A 20,654-nucleotide genomic window follows, 5' to 3' on the forward strand; every position below is an offset into this window, starting at 1 on the left:
GCTTATCCAGTAAGACAAGCAAAACTAACATCGCTAAGTTAAAGCCAAAAAAATACATCAAATAGGATTATGCTTTTCTACATTACTACTATTCAATTGACTAGATTTACTCGTCCGCGTATTGCGCGGAATATCAAATTTCAACTGGGTATAATACAAAATGTTAAGAATAATCATAATCACTTGAATTTTAAAAACTATATATATTCATACTTGTTTTACAAAACAATCTACATCATAGAAAATTATAAAATATATTTGGTACGTACCGCATAATAACAAAAGTTATATAAGATTAATCGGTCTCGGTAGTCATCAATGAATTTTTTTTTATCAAAAAGAGAGTTATTTCCATAAACAAATCTTGTAAATATAACTGTCTTTGATGTTTTGACCTATTCGTACCTCATACTAAAAGTAAATTTGCTGAGTTTGAACATCAATTTATGAAAATATATAAACGTAATATTCATGCCGCTTCAATAGGTTTGGAGAGCACAATTTACCTATTGAAGCAAGACCATCATACCTTAAGGAAAGTTTTGACCAAATCATGAATGTCTTAATCTTATCTATCCTACTACGCTTACATGGCTCGACGATTTAACCTGATATTGAATATGATAGTCTGGTTTACTAAACCAAACTATCCGATAATGCATACATATATCTGATGAATATCGTTTAGTCATGTGCATACATATATCCGATGCTTCAAGCATTACTCAATTTCTCTTCAAATATTTTTCGTCATCTTCTATGATGCATTTGTTCGCTTCCCAACATCTACTCTTTTTTTATCTTCTATGCTCACTTTAATAAAACTTTAAATTGATTCTTAACTGAAAACTATTTCCTCATTTTCATCTTTTTAGTTTATTTTATTTTATTAATTATATGGTTTTCATGCTTCAACGTAATATAATTTTACGAAAGATATATATTTGTTAAAATTTCCTCAACACTACTTATTTAGATTTTTACCTATATTTAAACATATTCACCTTTTTATTTAGAAAGCAAACAATAATATAGATATAACTTTATTATTTTTATTGTTATATTTTACTATAATTTAATATTAAGATACAATTAATTTTTATATTTTTTCGTCAATGTGAATTTATACTATTACTCTCTTGAAATATAATATTCAATTTTAAATATGAATTATTTCTTATATCTTAAAAAAACTTTTACAATCATACATTTACTATAACATTTAACCATTTTTGTTTAATCTAAAAATAATATTATTTTAAATAAATTTCTTCCACTTCATTATGATCTCTTTAATTTAATGTTTCCATGAAATATGAATATCTTCTTATTATTATTAAAAAAAAAAAACTCTTATAGCTTTCCATTTCAATTCAATTCTTTTTTCATCCTAAATTATATTTGAGGTTTCTTTATTATTCTTAAAAATGATAGTTTTTAAACGTTTTTTATTTTTAATAAGTTATTATTTGTTTTTAATTGTATAATAAATTTCATTAAGAAGCTTTTTGTCCATCTTAAATAACATTGGTATTTTTCTGAAATTTTCATAATTATTTTTTTATTTATTAATTAAATATTTAGGGATTATGTTCATTTTAAGTTATATATTAACAAAAAATTAATTTAAGTGTTTTATATGTAAATATGTTACACTTGTGTTATTATTATTCATGTAACCTTTATTTAAAACTGTGCATTAATTGATGATTACTTCTTTGATAATGAGATGTAATTAACTATGAAATTAAATATTTTGAAATAATTATTAGTAGGATCCATAATATTAATTTGGTGATGATGTGGACACCCTAAGAGAAGAGAAAACTCTTCCATTATATATATAGATTAGTTTTTCTATTGTAGGTATTCATTTGTCTTTAAAAACCGACCACTTTTTAATTTCGAAAACATTAAAAAAATAGACACATTTTTTAATTGTCCTATTTTATTATATTAGAGTTATAAATAATTATATGTACTCAATCTTTCTTATTATTTAATCAGTATCATGAATTGATATTTTAACATTAACAAATATATTCTCAAATTTTAAATGTGAATTTTTAGAAATTAATTACTTTTTATTTTAAGTAAAAACCTTTAATTATGTTTTATTCTAACTTTTATTAACTTTATTCTACTAAATAACTGTAACTCTTAAAAATGATTGTTGTACCATTCAAATATATTATAATATTTTTTCCTATATCTAACAATTTAAAAGTATTTTCTCATTATATGTTAAGATATAATTATCTAATATTATATTTATCTCTCTATTAAAAATATTCATATTTTGTGTTTTATATTCTTTTCCGTTTTTTAATATTTAATTTTTTTGGTAAATTACTGTTTTTTTAGCAAAATATATTAATATGAAGTGCGTTAATTAATTTTAGTTATAATGTTTTTGTAAGATAAATTGTGTGAATTAATTTTAGTTTTATTGTTTTTTTTAATAAATAAAAGGGAGACTCACAAAAATGCCCATTTTTCAATACCCCTTTTCAAAAATGCCCCCTTTGGATGTCCATTTTTAAAAATACCCCTTTTATTTACAAAATGACTAAATTACCCTTCTTTTATTTTGTAGACCTAATTTTGTTTCAAATAAGGGTAAAATGGTCATTAAAAATTAAAAGAGGGCAAACTTAAAAATGGACTCTCAAAAGGGGCATTTTTGAAAAGGGGTATTGAAAAAGGGGCATTTTTAACAATTTCTCTAAATAAAATATGTCGAGCCCACAAAAATAGAAATATGTTGACATGGATGCTGATGTGGACACCATAGAAGGAGAGAAGACTCCCTAATTATATATATAGATTTCCCAAATTTTGAAGCTTATTTTATAACTAGATATTTTCTTATTAATATTACTCCCTCCGTTTCGTTTTAGTTGTCGTTTAAAGTTTTTTCACACAAATTAAAAAAAACATTAAATTTTCTGTTTTACCCTTTATTAATATATTTTATAAAAAAAAATCATTGGCCGAAACATTAAAACAATAAGGATAAAACTGGAATTTTCACCTAACATTTACATCGAAAACCTAAAACGACAACTATAATAAAACAAAATTTTAACTCTAAAACGACAAGTAAACGAAACGGAGGGAGTAACATTTAAAAACTTTACCATTTTTAGTTTTAATATAATTTGAGTGTTAGGGAAATGAATAAATTTGTAAGCAAATGTGTTTTTTTTTTTATGTCAGAGAGTAGTAGAACTTGGAATTATCAAGCAGAAAAGATCGGCGATACCAAACAAGTAGGGATGGCAGATTTGTGATACAAGTTCATTCTCAACAAAAACATATGCAATTAAAGTAAGCTAGTCATGTAAGATGGTTCCCCAATCTGAGAAGAATTCATAGGAAAAACGAACGAAGCAATAAAAAGCAACGGCTTAACGAAACAAGGTCAGTCCAATTGCCAGCAAATGTATACAAAAGGCTACAGTAGAGATAAGCGCATATTCAAACAAGTGACTGAAACATATAATAATAAACTCTCACGAGCAAAGACTTTTTTTTTTAATCTGCCAATACCTCCTCGGATAGGCCTGCTCTCAGCAATCCCCCAAAGCTATGTGCCTACGAATTAGCTTCCTCAATCGCCATATCTCAAAATGCAATTATCCTCAGCATCGCAGCTCTTAACTACCTAATAACGATAAGAGGCCAATCTTAGTTTCTCTCACCTGTGAATCCATGACCAGTGTTTCTCCCACTATTACCCCTTTGCTGTTGGTATCCACCCTGCCTTTGCTGCCCCTGTCCCTTCTCTCTGTATCTTGGACCTTCTGTCTGAGAACTCTCTTTCGATTGTTCTCCACTACGTTCTCCATCATAATTATGTGACCCAACAGGTTTGTATTCATAATGCATATTTTGCTTCTGTCTATCTCTGTTTGAAGGTGGCCTCTGATGGTGATGGTGCAGATTTTCTTGCGCTGGTAAACCCCAACCTCCTTGTGACTCCTGCCCTCTTCCAAACCGTCGACCTTGCCCTGTGTTCTTTTGGAACATACTATTCGGATTTTGCTCAACCTGGACCTCATTATTGGAAGATCGGTTTTGCGACTGGGCTTGCGTATCAGCAGATGTCGTTTTCTGTTCTGTAGTAAACCCTTGATGCTCGTATCCAGCAACATCTTTTTTCTGAGATCCATAAGGTTTGTCCCTCGTACTTTCACGACCACCATACTTACCTGTCCTATTAGCTGTATGCCACACATGATCTCCAGGGACACGACTTTCTTTTGAAGCAGCAGGCAAATCTGGTTGGTTAAACCCATGGCCAGAGTGCTGCATATGAGCTTTATTGAAATCCCTCTTATTGGCTTTTTTAGGGTCACCATAGTTGCTTCCTCCATCCTTGTTGCTTCTGGAAGCATGCTGCTTGCCGTGCATGCTCATTCCTTGATCTTTTCCAACAGCACTGGATTCCATTTCTTCAGCAGCAGAGTAATGCGTTTCAGGAGTCATATACCAGCCATCGTTCCATCCATCCTTATTACATGTGGTTTGATCCTTGGCAGTAATTTGTTCGGTTTGGTTACTAGAGTGATAGTTAACTGTTCCTCGAATGGGCTGATTTGAGGTTACATATTGTCCATCCTCCAAAGGTTTAGTATGTGCTCCAGAACCTCTCTGGTGCCATGATCCATGTTCTCTACCATGCTTTCCCTGCCGACCATTCCCGTGTCTTGACTTTGAAGGAGACCCAGAGTTTCCTGCAGTTGAACCAGAAGGTTCGAGAACTCCTGTACCCTCACCTCCACGATTTTCTTTCTTGTTTACATTCTCCGACATATCTGGAGCAGAGTTTCCTAGATTTTTACTGACGATTTGCTCAGCCATTTCTTTTACTATGGGCTTCGGTACATATCTTTCAATCTCCACTCTTTTGCTTTTAGAACTAGTCTGTCCATGATGGTGACTCTTTGAAGAGGTGCCAAACTCAGGGACAGTAGTCTGACTCCCTCCACCTGTGGAAACATCAGCTTTTTGCTGTGGATGTACTGGAGCCCATATAACAGCATTGTTGCCAGAAAATTTCTCGCCAGGCTTATTTACCAGTGAGTTTCTTTGAGTCCTACGCAAATGTTGAGATTTCCAGTTGTTTTTTCCCCTGTTTTGAGACTCTTCATTAGTGAAGGAACTGATTTGTTCAGACGAATCACCAGACACTTTGATATCCAGGCTTGGAACTGAAACAGACCCCGACTCCATTGCAGCTGCCCTTGCCCTACCAGTCTCAATTGACTCATCTCCCGATTTTGTTTCTTTTCCAACGGCAACTCTTGTCGTATTCATCGTTGCTGTCTCCTCAGCCTTGTGCTTTTTCTTGCCATTCCTGTTATTTTTTCTTTTCGGGAAAGTTGACTCAGCTGAAACGCTTGACGTTGCTTGCATGTCTGAGTTATGGCTTGAGACACCTTCATTAACAACCACAGGAGATGGAACAACATCAAACACCTCTGTAGTAGCAACAGAGCTCCCTGTCGTTTTTTTCTCAAATATTATATTTTGCTGCTTCTGCTTATAACCCAAGCGCTTTTGTTTTGAGCCACCGCCATCATGATCACGTGGAAGATTATCCTGTTGGGTAGGGCCTACGTTATTTGCATATTCTGTTGAAGTCTTCGTATTTTGCATTGTGTTTTTTCCTGATCCTCCAGTAGGTTCTACGGAATTTGCAACTGCAACAGTGTTCTTCATCTCAAGAGCGGATGAATGAGACCCAGGATCTTCTGGCATGTCAGGGGGAGAAGCATTATTCTTAACTGAACCCTCCTCAGATACTTGGGAACGTCTATTCAACTCTTCTAGTTTTGCGAGAGCCTTAGCTCGCTGATCTCTTGCTCTTTCTTCCTCCTCTTTTTGCCTCTGTTGAGCACGCTGCCTGGCTAACTCTCTCATCGTAGAACGCTTTCAGGGAACATGGCAAACACTCAGTCAAACCAAAAAAGGATGACTACAAACAAGAGATACATATAAGTATAAATAACATCGAGAATCATATGAACTAGGTTATACCTGGTTGTCGTTTGGGTCTGCTGATATTCCAGACCCAGGCCTCCTGATGGAATCGGTATCCAAAGAGTCATCCACATTAACCTCGTGAAAGCTTTCTGTGTTTGTCTTCTGCCAAGCATCATTGCCTTCACTGTTCACTATTCGTTTGGTCTGAGGATCTGCTCTGCCTTGAGTCTGTTGAGTAGATCTCCTGTAGGTACTAACATCAAAACTTTCCCGACATAAAGGATGGCATAACTGGCCGAAACACTATTGAAAAATGATAACTGACCTGAATATGGCAGTTCCACCCATAGCTGCCAGTTCAGCATTTTTGTTTGTGGCAGAATCACCTTGATTATAGTGTAAGTTCTTACTATCACTTGCGTGACCAGTTCGAGGATTTTTTGCTGAAACTTTATTTACAGAGTTCCCAGAATTGACTGTACGTGGTTTGCTTTCCTGCTCATCTCTATTGACGACAGATGAAGTATTTTGCCAACCATCATTAGTTCTAGTTTTTGCATTTAAGCCCTCGATTTTCTGAATCAAACTAGGATCTCCATGGGCAGCAAGTTCTGCTTTGATTGGTTGTACTTCACCACTTGCCTCATTTCGGATTTCTCTCCTCTCGTTTCTTGAAGTTTGCATCTGTTGAGCTATCTTCTCTGCATTCGGGAGCCTATTTCCTAGAAATTCTTCCCGCTTTGCTCTATCTTCCCCAAACCTCCCATCTTGGTGCTTTAGGATAACCTTGTATGGCCTTTGTGTTTCTTGAGAATGTGATGACTCGTTCCGTTCCAATGACACTGAACTTCCAGGCGTATCATATACACCTTGACCAGAATGATTGTTATAAGCATGCGGACCAGTAGGCCTACCTGCAAAAGGCAGGTCTCTGTTGCTGGGACTGCCATACCCCATGGGAGGACCATAGTAGCCATCGTGTGGTGCTGGACCAACATAAAACCCAGGCCTAGTCTGCATCCTTGGGTGGACATAAGAGTCAAGCATTGGAGGTCTGAACATTCTTTCATTATTGGCGTGATTACCCCTAGGACCAGCCCCATGTCCAGGAGAAGGTGGAACTTGCGTAGGATAAAATGGAAAAGGATCCATGTGAAAACCCCCAGGACCCATTGGGGCACCATACGGGTGGTTCCCTCCGTACCAGCCACCACCTTGATGATTATTTACTGGAGGACCACGCCAAGCATCATACTGAGGAGGAAAATTAGCATTATGATAAGACTGTGAACCACGTGAGTCCAATTGCCCTTCTTCTCTACAATGTCTAGGTGCATCTTCACTGTATGGTTGATTATCTCTTCTCCAGGAATTGGCCTCTCCAATCCGTTCATTAGCTTCTGCAAATAAAAGACAAGATATGGTCACATATAGTGCCCAAGAGAACATCCACTAAAAAGATGTACGGGGAATAAAGCAGTAAGAAGAATTCACATGAACACCTGAGAGGGTAACATGGCCCTCTCATAAGAGATGATTATAAACATAAGTAACTCTCGAAATGAGATACCAACATCTGTTCTATATCCCCAAAACATAGAAAAAGAGGTTTGAAAGTAAGAACCTTCTGTGCAATCTACACCTTGCCCTTCCACAGATCTTCCAGACGAAGATGGAGGACGAGCGTGAGGTCCAGCATCTGCAAATTTGCAGTTTCTAAGAGCCATGTCTAACGTATTTACTTCATATAAGCACATCACATTCTATCTAGGTAATCCTAAACTCTCAATAGCACATATTAGAAGGTCATCAAAGATCGAAAAAGTGGTCAACCAAAAGCAAGCCAAAAAAGTCATTCCCGAAAGTTTTAACTTTGCTGAATATCCGTGTAGATAAACTTCTCAACAGAATTACATTTAGAAGTACCAACTTTCAAAATGAACCTGTCTGTGCTAACGTCACTCCCTTGAAGGCAAGGAAGACAAGTATAAAATAGAATTGAGTACAGATTGGACCAATTTCCATTTTCCTAGTTTACATGCTGATTGTTTTTTTTTTGAAAAGAGCACAGAGAACTATTCTTAAATCAAAGTACTGTAATGCATGGATGAGGATGACACAATATATTTTACTGTTAATAGATTGTACCATGTGGCCTTGTACTCTTTTCAGAAGTTTCCTTTTCAGCCCCAAGGGAAGGAAAATCTCCAGAAGTCAAAGAAAACCCATCATTCTTTGATGGAGCAACTCCCTGTAGAAAACGATGAGAAGTCTTGAAGAATGAAGATAAATTTCATGGTAGATAATGCAAAGGTGGGTATAAATTGTACACAACTATTCTACAAAAAAAATTGAAGATTGAAGTTTGCCAAATAATAATGCAAACCCTTCCATCAAATTCTATTTGCCCTACCAGAATTCCAGACTTATTGGAGAACATGTGCCACTCAGTTGCCAGATTATCTTACGCACTTCAAAGCATTTCTCTAAGAGAAACAATAAGTGCCCTATAATTTGACAAATTCAGCATCCTAATCTTGTTCCCATAGCAAACACGAGTTATGTATCCAGATATTGAAGTTCTATCCAGATTGAATACCAATCATTAATCCCAAAGAGTAATTACCATTCACAGTCCCAAAAACATAAGAACTTGCTGTGTGTTTGTTGTAACTAATCACAAGTGAAGTAAGAGAAAAGTGACATGGAGCTTAACAGATGCAAGGATAAAAAGAAGATGCTTAGCAGAGTCATGATAAATAATAGAGACTAATTTAAAGGGAAGAACCATACCAACTTCTCTGCCGCCACATGTTGACCCCATGTTGCAGAAGTCTCTGACACGGGTTCAGCAAATCGGGATAACTGGGAACTTCCTGGTCTTGTGTCTGCACTATGTGGACGCTGTAGTGCAACTGATGCCTGATTAGATGGAAACACCCCAGATGCTGATGAAGGCCGAGAGTTTGAATCCCATGCAACAGAGGAAGAAGAGTCATGTGCTTTGTTACTATCAGCAGTTGAAGGTCGAGTGACACTTCCACCAGAAGAAGGTCGATTACTGAGGTGGCTTGGTGAACCAGGGCCACTTTCAGTTTGTGGTGACAAGGATGTCCCCCATGCATTCAGTGATGATTTACTGCCCCAACTAAGGGTCCCCCTAAAATAGATGTCCAGAAGAAAAGTAAACCATCTAAATTTTGAGGACGAAAAAGAATGAGGGAAGTAGCATCTCAAACAGGTACAAACTTACTTTGGAACAATTTCTACATTTGGGTCAAGGCCTTGGTTTTCTAACCTTAAATTCAGAAGAGGAGTGTTCAGGGAACGAGATTACATATATATATATTAAGTCTAAATGTGATCATGCACTCATCAAATACCTTTGGCTTGGTAAGTTAATAGGTTTTGGAACAGCAACCTTTCCCAATATAGTCATGCCACTTCTTCTTGTAGTACCCCATCTGCTAATATCCAGCAAATGTAATTTCTCATCACCACCAGAGGATACAAAGCTCTTTAAGTGTAAATGAGAAAAGTATAAATGATTATACAATAATAAAATTATTATAAAAAAAACGATTAGCCATACACATTATAAAACTTTTCTCTTCTCTTAATCTAAATGTTGATGTTGCAAATCAATAATAATGTTGAATAAAATTAGTGCAAGTAATATGAAATAAAAAGTCTTAAACTCTCCCTCCATACATGGTGAATGTCTATCATGCAAGCAAGCTCTTTCAAAGAAAGAAAAGCCAAACACTGAGTTTCCTTCTATACCCCAGGCACATATATTTTAACAGCAGTTGGAATATACAGCACACTTTAAACCAGTAATATTCATATTAAGAAAAGGCCGCATCAAAAGAAAACTCATGCAAGCATCGTGAAAAGAGGCGAATATATAACCGATAACCCAGTATAAAAACATAGAAAAGTTCATGATAAAGATAAACATGAAAGAAGAGAAACCTTCGATCTCCTGCCGTGCTAGAGGTCATTATAAAGCAGCTACAAGATCCAATTACACCCCTTGAAAGCTGTAAGGCACATAGAGAAACAGATTCACAAATGAAATTTGAAGCTCAAATCCCTAAGAATCAAACAAGACCAACACTGAAGAACTATTGCTATAACACTGCTACCGTGAAATGCGTTGCAGAATCAGACTGCCTATACAAGTTCTCCAACATGAATTGAAAATCTACTTGAAGAATCCGGAGCGATCAATTCAAAACCTCAATACTTTCGAAAATTCACCATCATAACAGAAAGGCAATGTTCGAAAATCAAATTGCTACAGAAACCTAAAAGTACCAAAGATAGTCAAACTGCGAATCAAAAATCGTTCCAGGCTAAATGACCGCATTACTAAAAAAAAAAAAAGCAATTTACGAATTCTCAGAATGTTGAAAAACTTCACCAGCATTCCGTCAATCAACAAGCTTTAGAAAAAGGAGAGCTTTAAAACATACAAATGTATCCAGCAATGTCAATCAAGCTCTACAAAAGGACCCAAATTACTTCACGAGGCTTCTGAGTCGGTAATTCTATAAACGCATCACTCGATTCCTCTGGAATACAAAGGAAAAAAAAAAAAGAGCAGAGAAGAAACTGACCAAAGGGGGATTATAGAGAAAATCTGCTTTTTTGAATAGAGGGGGTCCTCGGAAACCCTAGATATTAATTGTGAGAGAGAATCGAAGAAGAGGATGCAGATCGGATGTGTTCCTGGGCGATGATGGAAAAGGAAGATGAAGGAGAAAAGGAAGGATCTGTGAGAGAAAGAAGAAAGTGATGATGATGAAGATGAAGATGAAGCTTACGACGACGTTCAACGGATTGGTTGAAAGGCGAGAAAGAAAGCGTCGAAGTTCAGGGCTGCACGGTTTTACTCAGCTTTTTTCCTCTCTCTCTATTTTCTTTTTTTGTTTAATTTATTTATTTTCTTCTTCTTGTAAATTGTAAAATGAATGCTGATTAGAATAAAATTAAAATAGAGCGAATAAAGGGATCACCTATCTCAAAAAAAGACTAGTACTATTCATTAACATCATTTATATATTTACCTACCCATTACAAAATATTTTCCTATATTCTACATTTTACTAATTTTAAAGATGTTTTAATTTATTTATATTGTATCGTAATTTTTAAATAATAATCCTTTTTAACAAAACAAGTACGTTAAAAATGGGGAGAAATTGAATTATGTGGTAGGTTCATTTTTAAGGACTTGTTTAGGGAAGGAGCAGGCATGATCCAATGGATAAGGTTTTTGGGTAACGCTTATGTTTTATCTTCCAAACTTCTCATGTTTTTCGGTGGAATACACTCGTTCTAAAGAAAGATCATACATGAATCCGATATTTCGTAATCGATTGTGCTGCTGGAGAATGATCTTGAGCTGATTTGAACTCAACGCTAGCTAAAGTTTTTCCATACGTTAACCGCGTATAATAATTAAACTTGAATCCTCTATCGTAAAAATGCTTTTAGATGCTTTCAAAATGAGGTATATAGTTTAATCTTTTCTTACTTTTGTAGTTGCTAAGTCAGCTTTACTCCAAATCGAACTTGATATTTATAGAGAGAGAGAGCCATCGAACCTAAGAAAGTTAGAGAATGAGACACTTGAATTGCTTGAATGCTTGCAAATAATGATCTCACCCCTTATATACAAACTTTACCTTTAACAAGATGGTAATACTACTCAATAAACAATTGAAAAGTGTATGTAAAGAAAAATCTGGCTGCAACTGGTTGACACAAAATACCAAGTTGAAAGATTTGAATGAACATTCAACTAATTTTTTACCATCTGAGATAAAAAAAAGTTTAAAAAAAAAAAGATTCAGCCCATTCAACTTAAAAACTTCAAAAATTGAACAAATTCTACAGCAAAAATGTTCAACTCATTCAATTACAATTTTGTAGATGAATGGATTGAATTATTTTCAACCCAATATTTTCCAACTTAATATATTCAACTCATTCAATTTAAAACAACCATTTGTATAGGGGTGTCAAAATGGGTAACCCGACCCGACCCGACCCAAACCCATATGGGTTCGAGTGTTTAATGGACGGGTTTGACCCGACCCATATATTTATATGGGTTGAATTTACATACTCAAACCCATTATTGTAAAAACCCATTGGCTTAATGGGTTATATGGGTATCATATATATGTATAATAAAATATATAAATAATAAAAATCCAAAAAAATAACATAAAATTGTAAACCAACAAAAGTTTTTAAATAATAAATTAAAAAAATCTAGATATTAAAATAAAAAAGCATCCTAAAATCTTAAAACCACAAATCCAAAGAACCATAAAACCAAATAAAAAAAGAAAAAATAGTCTTAATTTAAAGAACATTTGAATATTATACATATATTTTACTTTTTACTTTTATTTTTAGGTAAAATGTAAACTTTAATAGTTATTTTAGATATTTTACATATATAGTTGTAAAGAAAAGAAGATATTTTACATATATTTATATATATTTTACATAATATATTAATATAGATATATATAAATTTTACTTTTTAGTTTTGGTTATGAAACCCATGGGTAACCCATGACCCTAATGGATTTTACCCATTAAACCCATAACTCTAATAGGGTAACCCACTAAAACCCATTTATATATATGGGTAAAAAAATTCTACCCAAACCCACTAAAATCATGGGCGGATTCGGGTAACCCATGGGTATTAACCCATTTTGACACCCCTACATTTGTAGCCCTTGAATAATTTTCCTAAAACAAAATTGAAGACTGACCAGTGATCCTTTGATTAACCCTTAGACAATCTGGGCTGTGCTAATATGTAGATTTTGGCCCATGGATCATTTATCTATTTTCCCCTTCCATTGATTAATCATTATTTTCTCTTTACTTTCACAATCAACACCCCAAAAATATGTTATTATTCACCCTTTGTTCAAAAAAAAAAAAATAACAATTTAGTAATTTACCCTAAATCGTTTTGTCAAAATGTGTAAATCACACTAAACATGTCTAGGGCAAAATATTTACATATTCAATAAGCCTTAGCTAATCTAATTAGATGTGAAAACAGAGAAGTGACGTATATCTAGAAAACAGAGATCCTGTTCTAGTAAAGCATAAAGCATTCACCAGTCTCTTGTACTAGTAAACAGAGATCCTGAATAAATTCAGTGTCTCGCTCGGTTCATGTACTGTCGTTTCCAAGGTCTGCCATTGACAAACCAAAAAGCTGAAACTCTTCACGCCAAAGCCAAAAACATTAACTTTTTCCCAACGGGAAATATCTTTTATCGTGGAGAGAAACAAACAGAGAGCTTCGACCTAATTACACATTCTTCTTTTTCAGCTTACATATAAAAAGCCTTCTAGCGATCCTTTCACTGTGGCCAATTTGTTCTGTGACCTTTTGATCCTCTGTCTGCAATTCTACAGGTACTTTGTCTCTGGCTTTAATATTTTGATAGCTAGTCTCAGTTTAGAATTTGTCTGCGAGGATAAAGATTTTAAAATTTTTAAGTACATGACTTAGGTTCATAATTCAATTTAAACACATGTTACATACCTTTATCTCTTGAGATTCTTCAAGGGCCCTTATTTTAATCTCTTTCAAAAATCATAACTTCGAATTTAGCAGCCAAAAAAGGTTCAGTCTCGTTGGACACCACTTGTTTCCTTTTAAAAGAGGTCTTTTTCCAGCTATCCCACTCTGCTCTTCTTCTCTAAGCATTTGCATTCTTGTTTCTTGGTTTTGCGTTTTAGCTTGGAGAGAAAATGGGACAGATTCCGAGGGTTCTGTCTTGGAGGAATATGTTGGTCCTCTCATTGGCCATCAACTTCAGCTTGATTCTAAAGATTTTGAAGGGTGACAGAGAACGAGGAGATTCATGGGACAGAAAGGCGTATGTTAGCGTATGGCCCGTGGTATCGACCACGGCTTCAGGTTCCTCGTCGTTGTCTTCAGCATCTTGCAACTATAGCAAGATCGAAGAAGACGATGATAGAATTATCAACCTCAAATTGTAAGTTTCTACTTACTCTTCCATGTTCTAGATTACAATTTTTGCTGAAGAAATTAAGTTATGTTCTTGTCACTATGGTGGATTTTTTTTTCCCCTGATTGCTTGTTTATACTTTCGTGGTGTTTTCAGAATAATAAATGTGTATTAATGGCGTATCCTATAGAATCTGTAGACAAATTTCTCCCTTATCCCATACTTGATTGCTTTGAAAGTCACTGATTATATAACAAGGAATCTAAGATTATCCTTTAAGCAAGCAAGTGAAGCTCCAAGCTTTAATGCCATAATCACCATTTGATTTCCTGATGGTCTTCCATTGACTTGCCTATATTTTCTAACAATTTACTATAGTTCTGCGTATGCTTGTGTTCCTTAACGTACGCCGCTAGTTTGAATATTTGGTTCTGTTATTTACTCTGTTATGACTCGTCAAACACAAAAAAAAAAAAAAAACTTTGCGTATTGATCATGGTGGTCCATTTGTTTTCTTTTAAGGGAATTTGTATATATTGATCATAAATGTCAACTGTTAAAAGGATTAAAAATTAAATTGGAAATGGGCCATTCTACTTGTTAATGAAAGTAAAGAAGAGATTGACTTTTTTTTTTTTTTTTTTTAAATAAGGATTTGGTATGTGGAATGTTGTGAGAGGAAAGGAGGTTAGTTAGTGATGTTCCTTTTTGGATGCTCGCAATTAATCTAGTTAGTGATAGGCTGATAGCCAATGGATTAAATTTTAGGTTGAGGAGACATTTGGTACATTTGAATATCAAACCCTTTTGATTCTTTCGAATTCCATTGTCAAAGAAAAACTTATAAATAGGAAAAAGAGAAAAGTAAAGAGAGCCCACATTTAGGTGGACATGATTCTCAATACATTAATATTTTCATGTCCTTTGAGGGAATCTAAAGGACTAGTTTGGTGATCTAGTACTTGCCCATGTTTTTCAATGTTTCAGAAATAAGAAGGTGATGTTTTATATATGTTCTCCATTAAAGAAAAAGACCCACAATTTTTTACCTCTATGCTCAGCTCTCGTTGACTCAAAGATTAATTCTTGTCACACTGTAGATAATACATAATGTATGCTAACTTTGATGTGGTTATACGCAGTGGCGATCCAACGGTGTATGAGAGATATTGGCAGGAAAATGGAGAGGTTACAACAATGGTGATACCTGGATGGCAATCTCTTAGCTATTTTTCAGATGAAAACAACCTTTGCTGGTTTCTTGAGCCAGAGCTTGGCAAAGAGATTGTGAGGGTGCATAAGGTTGTTGGAAATGCTGCAACCCAAGACCGCTTCATCGTTGTTGGCACTGGCTCAACACAGTTGTATCAGGCTGCCCTCTATGCTCTCTCCCCACATGATGACTCTGGTCCTATTAATGTCGTCTCGACTGCACCTTATTATAGTGTGAGTCATAGTTATAGCTATCTCAAACTATTTGTATGTCTTGTTAGACACGCAATTTTGCTGGATACTAGGTTTCTTGAGTTATTTTAGCACATATATGTGTCAATCTAACATGTATAACCGGTTTGGTTGTAGTCATACCCCTTGATTACAGACTGCCTCAAATCGGGGTTATATCGATGGGGCGGAGATGCAAAGACATACAAAGAAGATGGTCCATACATTGAACTTGTTACATCTCCAAACAACCCTGATGGGTTCTTGAGAGAATCAGTAGTGAACAGTAGTAAAGGTATATTGATCCATGATTTAGCTTACTACTGGCCACAGTATACACCGATAACATCAGCAGCTGATCACGATGTCATGCTCTTCACTGCTTCAAAGAGCACCGGCCATGCCGGGATGCGCATTGGGTAAGTACATTCTTGTTACATCTTGCTTTTGTGGGAGCAAAACAGAGAACAAGTCTCTTAACGGTTACACTCTTGTTCATTTTGCAGATGGGCTTTGGTGAAAGACAGAGAGACGGCTAGGAAAATGATAAAATACATTGAACTCAACACGATTGGGGTTTCAAAGGACTCGCAACTTAGAGTAGCCAAGGTTCTAAAGGTTGTGTCAGACAGTTGTGGGAATGAAACGGCCAAATCCTTCTTTGACCACAGTTATGATGCTATGTATGAGAGGTGGAAGCTATTGAAACAAGCGGCGAAGGATACTAAACGTTTCAGCGTTCCTGATTTTGCCTCTCAACGCTGCAATTTCTTTGGCAGGGTCTTTGAGCCACAACCAGGTATGTATATAGAAAAACAAAGTATAAATGATCATAAAACCACTTCTTCTTTAATTTTTTCTTCATATGGTTTGGTGTATTTTGTGCAGCTTTTGCATGGTTTAAGTGTGGAGAAGAGATTGTGGATTGTGAGAAGTTTCTTAGAGAGGAGAAGAAGATTCTAACTAAAAGTGGAAAGCACTTTGGAGATGAGCTAAGTTATGTGAGGATAAGCATGTTGGATAGAGATACTAACTTTAATATTTTCCTTCACAGGATTTCATCTTCCTCTAATTCAACTTTGTAAGTGCATGTGCATGTGATTAATTATGATCAATTGTCATAACTAATATTGCAACAAGTGTTTTCTCCATATATATTATCGGAAATTTGAATAAGAAGATCAATCAAAAGACCAATTCATCTAACCATCTCGGATAAATGAACGAACATTCATTCACTACCGAGCGTTTGTTCAAGTGTCGTCGGCATGTTGGTCTGGAAAATTTTAATTGTTATCTCTTGAAGAATCACTAGAATCAGTTCCAACATTTCATAGCTTTTTCCAATGTTCAACTCCAACCATCCTTCAGAGTCATATCAACAATATATGCTACGGAGAGATCATTGTATCGCTACCTTCCATTTTACATTTGTGTCAGCTTTATTCAGTACTGCACCGTTTTCTAACCGCGTCTGACATTTTTCTCTGTATAATTCAAAAGGATATAAAATCATTTATATTTCATAACAAAAATGTTTTAAAAAGTTGGACAAACCAAAAAAAATTCCAAAACACCAACTAACTCTCGATAATACCAAATTGTGAAAATTCTCAAAATATAATCTCTTGTCACTCATTCATATTCTAAAAGTTCTACTTTCATGGTTGTAATGTGAAAAAAAAAACTTGTAGAAACCAAATGTATCCACAATATCCATATGGATGAGGACAATGGTGGAGGTGAGACACAACCACAGAAATTAAACCATTCACGTGATGTATCTGCAAAATTCATCATCAACTTTCTCCTGACTACGCCACATCATATTTGTTTGTGGAACTATTCCATCGTCAAACGGCCGTTCGTCTTTTGTCTTTTTCCACAAATCTACTAGCTCCCTTCTTTATCAACTTGATCGTCTACATAACTATACTTGTCTTTTTCCCTATTCACAAATTAGTCTTTTTCTTGAGAAAAGTAATTACTATTATTTTGATGCCAACTTGATCCGAATCTGAGTTTGAGTTCCAATTATAGCCATTCTTGAATCTTGATAGCATTTTGTATTTGTTTCCAAACCTATTCATCCTTAGTCAAATCACCATGTTCGTTGTTTTGTTTGATGCATAGCTCATAAACCAAGATATGTGTTTCAAACCTTCACCATAAACAAGAAGCCCAACAACTTATATAAATTGTTTTTTAATTTTGTACTAACTAGTGATAGAGACACTAAAAGAGAGATAACATGATTAAGAGTTGGAATTAATGATAAGCTGTAAATATATCTCACATAAAACGTGTTTGAATTCCATTTTAAGGATAAATGATTTTTCAGATCTTGAATAAATTTGTTGCAACTTGCATCATGATTTCTTTAAAACCAAAAAACAGGACTAGACCGGTGGTTGGTCCGCAGATTTTTTGCTCGCAAGATTATTCCTACATGTAACACTGCAACATATAGAGCAGTAAATTGTAAATTATACAAAATCCAAAAATATAGTTACATTATATTTCAAATCACACGAATTGTTAGAACGGTTAGATGTCATGCCGTATACTTCAATTAGATGTACAAACTTTATTGATTGAGCAAGTTTTAAATTTCAAATAACTCTTATATATATACTACTATTAATTAAGAAACAATATTTGGCTCTCTGTTATATCAAAATAAGTAAAATCATCAAGAATTACAAAGTGTACAGCATGGAGGATGAATTTAGGGCTAAATAATGGTCAGGCTCAATATTTTGAGCATTAAATTTTGAAATGGAAAAGGCTTTTCTAGTTATAGCCGGACTGAATTACTATATGAGTCATGGATTTACCGATCCGAGGGTGATGAACAACTATTGGTTTAGAGAATGGTCGATTTCATGTTCAGATTTAAATTTTGTGAGTACGGATTTATATATTTACTGTCAATATTGTCAAAGAGCCGATTTAAAAAATTTGTTTGATAATGTACACAAACAAAAAGATCAAAAGTAAAGCCGGATTTATATACATGACACGTATTTCTACGTCCCATGCTCTTGCCGTTTTGCTGTGATCAGTAAGTTCCCAAAGTCACTTTTGCTTTAATAACCACAGTTCCACTTTGATCCTTTTTTGACAGTACTAAAGCCAGACGTACCTTGAACAAAACCCTAAGCGCCTTTTTAATGTCATTAATCAATCTCAAACCACCATTTAATTAATACTTTGTTTATTATTGTTAATTCTATAAACTGTACTTTTCATCAAACTCTAAAAAGGTTATGGCTTATGGGTCTTCTTTTGGATGAAACTATCTATATATATATGAAAATTATTCTAAAAAAAAAAACACGTAAAAAAGTTGGGGCTCCCTTTTATTAAGCGGCAGGCTTGGGAATTGTTGACCACACTCTCATCATCTATATTCTATCTCTTTCTTATCTTCACTGTTTTATCTTTTCATTCGGATTAAATTAAAAATATATTTTTTCTCCATAATTTCTACTCTTAACTCTCATGAATTATTGGTCTCTCTATAATAGTATTCTAAGTAACAATCTAATTGTACGGATGTCTCTTGAGATGTTGAAGAATTAAGAATTAAGAAAGAGGGAGAATGAATTTTGAGGATCAAGAAGAAGATATGGAGATGTCAGGTGTTAATCCCCCCGGCGGTTACGACTCTCTGAGCGGCGAGGGAGCCACGTCTAGCGGCGGCGGTGGAGGAGGAGGAAGGAATAAAGGAGTTGGAGGGAAGTTGAGGTATAGAGAGTGCTTAAAGAATCATGCTGTTAACATCGGCGGCCACGCCGTGGACGGTTGCTGTGAGTTCATGCCTTCCGGTGAAGATGGTACGCTCGACGCTCTCAAGTGTGCAGCTTGTGGCTGCCACCGGAACTTCCACCGCAAGGAAACCGAAAGCATCGGCGGTAGAGCCCACAGAGTTCCCACGTACTACAACCGCCCGCCGCAGCCGCATCAGCCGCCTGGATATCTTCATCTAACATCTCCCACGGCCACAGGGCAGCCTATAAGGCTGCCCGTGGCGTCCGCGGACGAGGAGAATACATCAAATCCGAGCAGCAGCGGCGGGACCACCGCAAAGAGGTTTAGAACAAAATTCACGGCGGAGCAGAAGGAGAAGATGTTAGCCTTTGCGGAGAGATTGGGGTGGAGAATTCAGAAGCATGATGACGTTGCGGTTGAGCAGTTCTGTGCGGAGACTGGTGTTAGGAGACAAGTGCTTAAAATCTGGATGCATAACAACAAGAATTCTCTTGGTAAGAAACCCTAATTTTACTCAAGATATGATTTAAAACACTAGAGGATCATAATTGGCAAGAAATTTCTTTTTTGGTATGACTCTTCTGTAACTACTTCTGCTTATCAGTTGTGTTCTTTTCTCCTGGACATAGTTTCTTCTTTTAGTTCATAATCGTATCTAGTGGTTTGGGACAGTTTAGGACACATTGTGGTTAATCTTCATTAACTTTGGTTCGATTATAGTGGTTAATTAATTCATAAATTTACTGATGATGCAATTGAATGATGCATGGACCAAACTATGCAAATTTAAAGTACGGTGATTATAGAATTGTAGACCAATGAGTTTCACCCTCAGCTGTCGTAGCTGTTTGTGTCTTTGTAAACACAGACCAAATTTGGTAAACAGTAGAAAACATAGATCTTTACTAATTTTCTATATTAGTATTGCCATATTCCTATGTCAATTATATGATAATTAGGGGCCGTTGATCAAGATTTGCAGCCTTGTAATTTGTGATATAGATATAGTGTGGTTGTTGTGTTCGAACTGGATTTAAACCTGTATGTATGTTACGTATTGTTGACAAAAAAAAAAATAATAAGGAGAGATCAGCTATAAAATGAATTGAATTTAAGATTATCTGTAGAACTGAAGAAAGAAGTTCAAAAATAATAAGAAATAAGGTCTGGGCCGGTGAGAATGTGCGGCAATGAGAAGCCATGGACGATTTTACTCTTTGGTGCCTAAGCATAACGTGCCATTGCGGGAAATCACACTCATAATTAACAAAAAGAAAAACGTGTTGTTTAACGAATTACGAATAGTATGTTATTTAAACGTGTAAACATTTATGTTAATTATGCTCATATATCTATAAATAGTATGTTAAAATGCGACGAACTGACGGAAAAAAAAAAACACACACACACACACACAATATAATT

General features: G+C 35.2%; 3 protein-coding genes across 10 annotated transcripts; 2 read left to right on the plus strand and 1 right to left on the minus strand.

Annotated features, from left to right (window-relative positions):
- Positions 1–3,303: 3,303 nt before the first annotated feature.
- LOC9305777 (protein MODIFIER OF SNC1 1) lies at positions 3,304–10,921 on the minus strand. Of its 8 annotated transcripts, XM_021017570.1 has the most exons (11): positions 10,821–10,921; positions 10,614–10,725; positions 9,967–10,034; positions 9,375–9,458; positions 9,245–9,289; positions 8,785–9,151; positions 8,140–8,242; positions 7,616–7,690; positions 6,317–7,391; positions 6,046–6,235; positions 3,304–5,937 (listed from the first exon to the last, which is right to left on the minus strand). In XM_021017570.1, the coding sequence occupies exons 3-11, from the start codon at positions 9,993–9,995 to the stop codon at positions 3,691–3,693; spliced, it is 4,215 nt and encodes a 1,404-aa protein (XP_020873229.1). In that variant the 5' UTR covers positions 9,996–10,034; positions 10,614–10,725; positions 10,821–10,921; the 3' UTR covers positions 3,304–3,690. The 8 variants fall into 8 exon arrangements, with proteins under 8 accessions (XP_020873229.1, XP_020873231.1, XP_020873232.1 ...); XM_021017572.1 differs by having other exon boundaries at positions 9,375–9,455; positions 10,614–10,917; XM_021017573.1 differs by lacking the exons at positions 10,614–10,725; positions 10,821–10,921 and adding an exon at positions 10,470–10,607 and having other exon boundaries at positions 9,375–9,455.
- A 2,138-nt stretch (positions 10,922–13,059) lies between these two features.
- Positions 13,060–16,656, plus strand: LOC9305778 (tryptophan aminotransferase-related protein 2). Its single transcript, XM_021017825.1, has 6 exons — positions 13,060–13,452; positions 13,780–14,039; positions 15,155–15,458; positions 15,594–15,874; positions 15,962–16,254; positions 16,344–16,656. Exons 2-6 carry the CDS (start codon positions 13,792–13,794, stop codon positions 16,538–16,540), a joined length of 1,323 nt encoding a protein of 440 aa, XP_020873484.1. The 5' UTR covers positions 13,060–13,452; positions 13,780–13,791; the 3' UTR covers positions 16,541–16,656.
- A 2,081-nt stretch (positions 16,657–18,737) lies between these two features.
- On the plus strand, positions 18,738–19,976 carry LOC9303726 (zinc-finger homeodomain protein 2). Its single transcript, XM_002867608.2, has one exon. The coding sequence runs from the start codon at positions 19,060–19,062 to the stop codon at positions 19,735–19,737; it is 678 nt and encodes a 225-aa protein (XP_002867654.2). The 5' UTR covers positions 18,738–19,059; the 3' UTR covers positions 19,738–19,976.
- Positions 19,977–20,654: the final 678 nt, after the last annotated feature.

This window comes from Arabidopsis lyrata (assembly GCF_000004255.2).
Source record: "Arabidopsis lyrata subsp. lyrata unplaced genomic scaffold ARALYscaffold_7, whole genome shotgun sequence".
NCBI lineage: Eukaryota > Viridiplantae > Streptophyta > Magnoliopsida > Brassicales > Brassicaceae > Arabidopsis > Arabidopsis lyrata.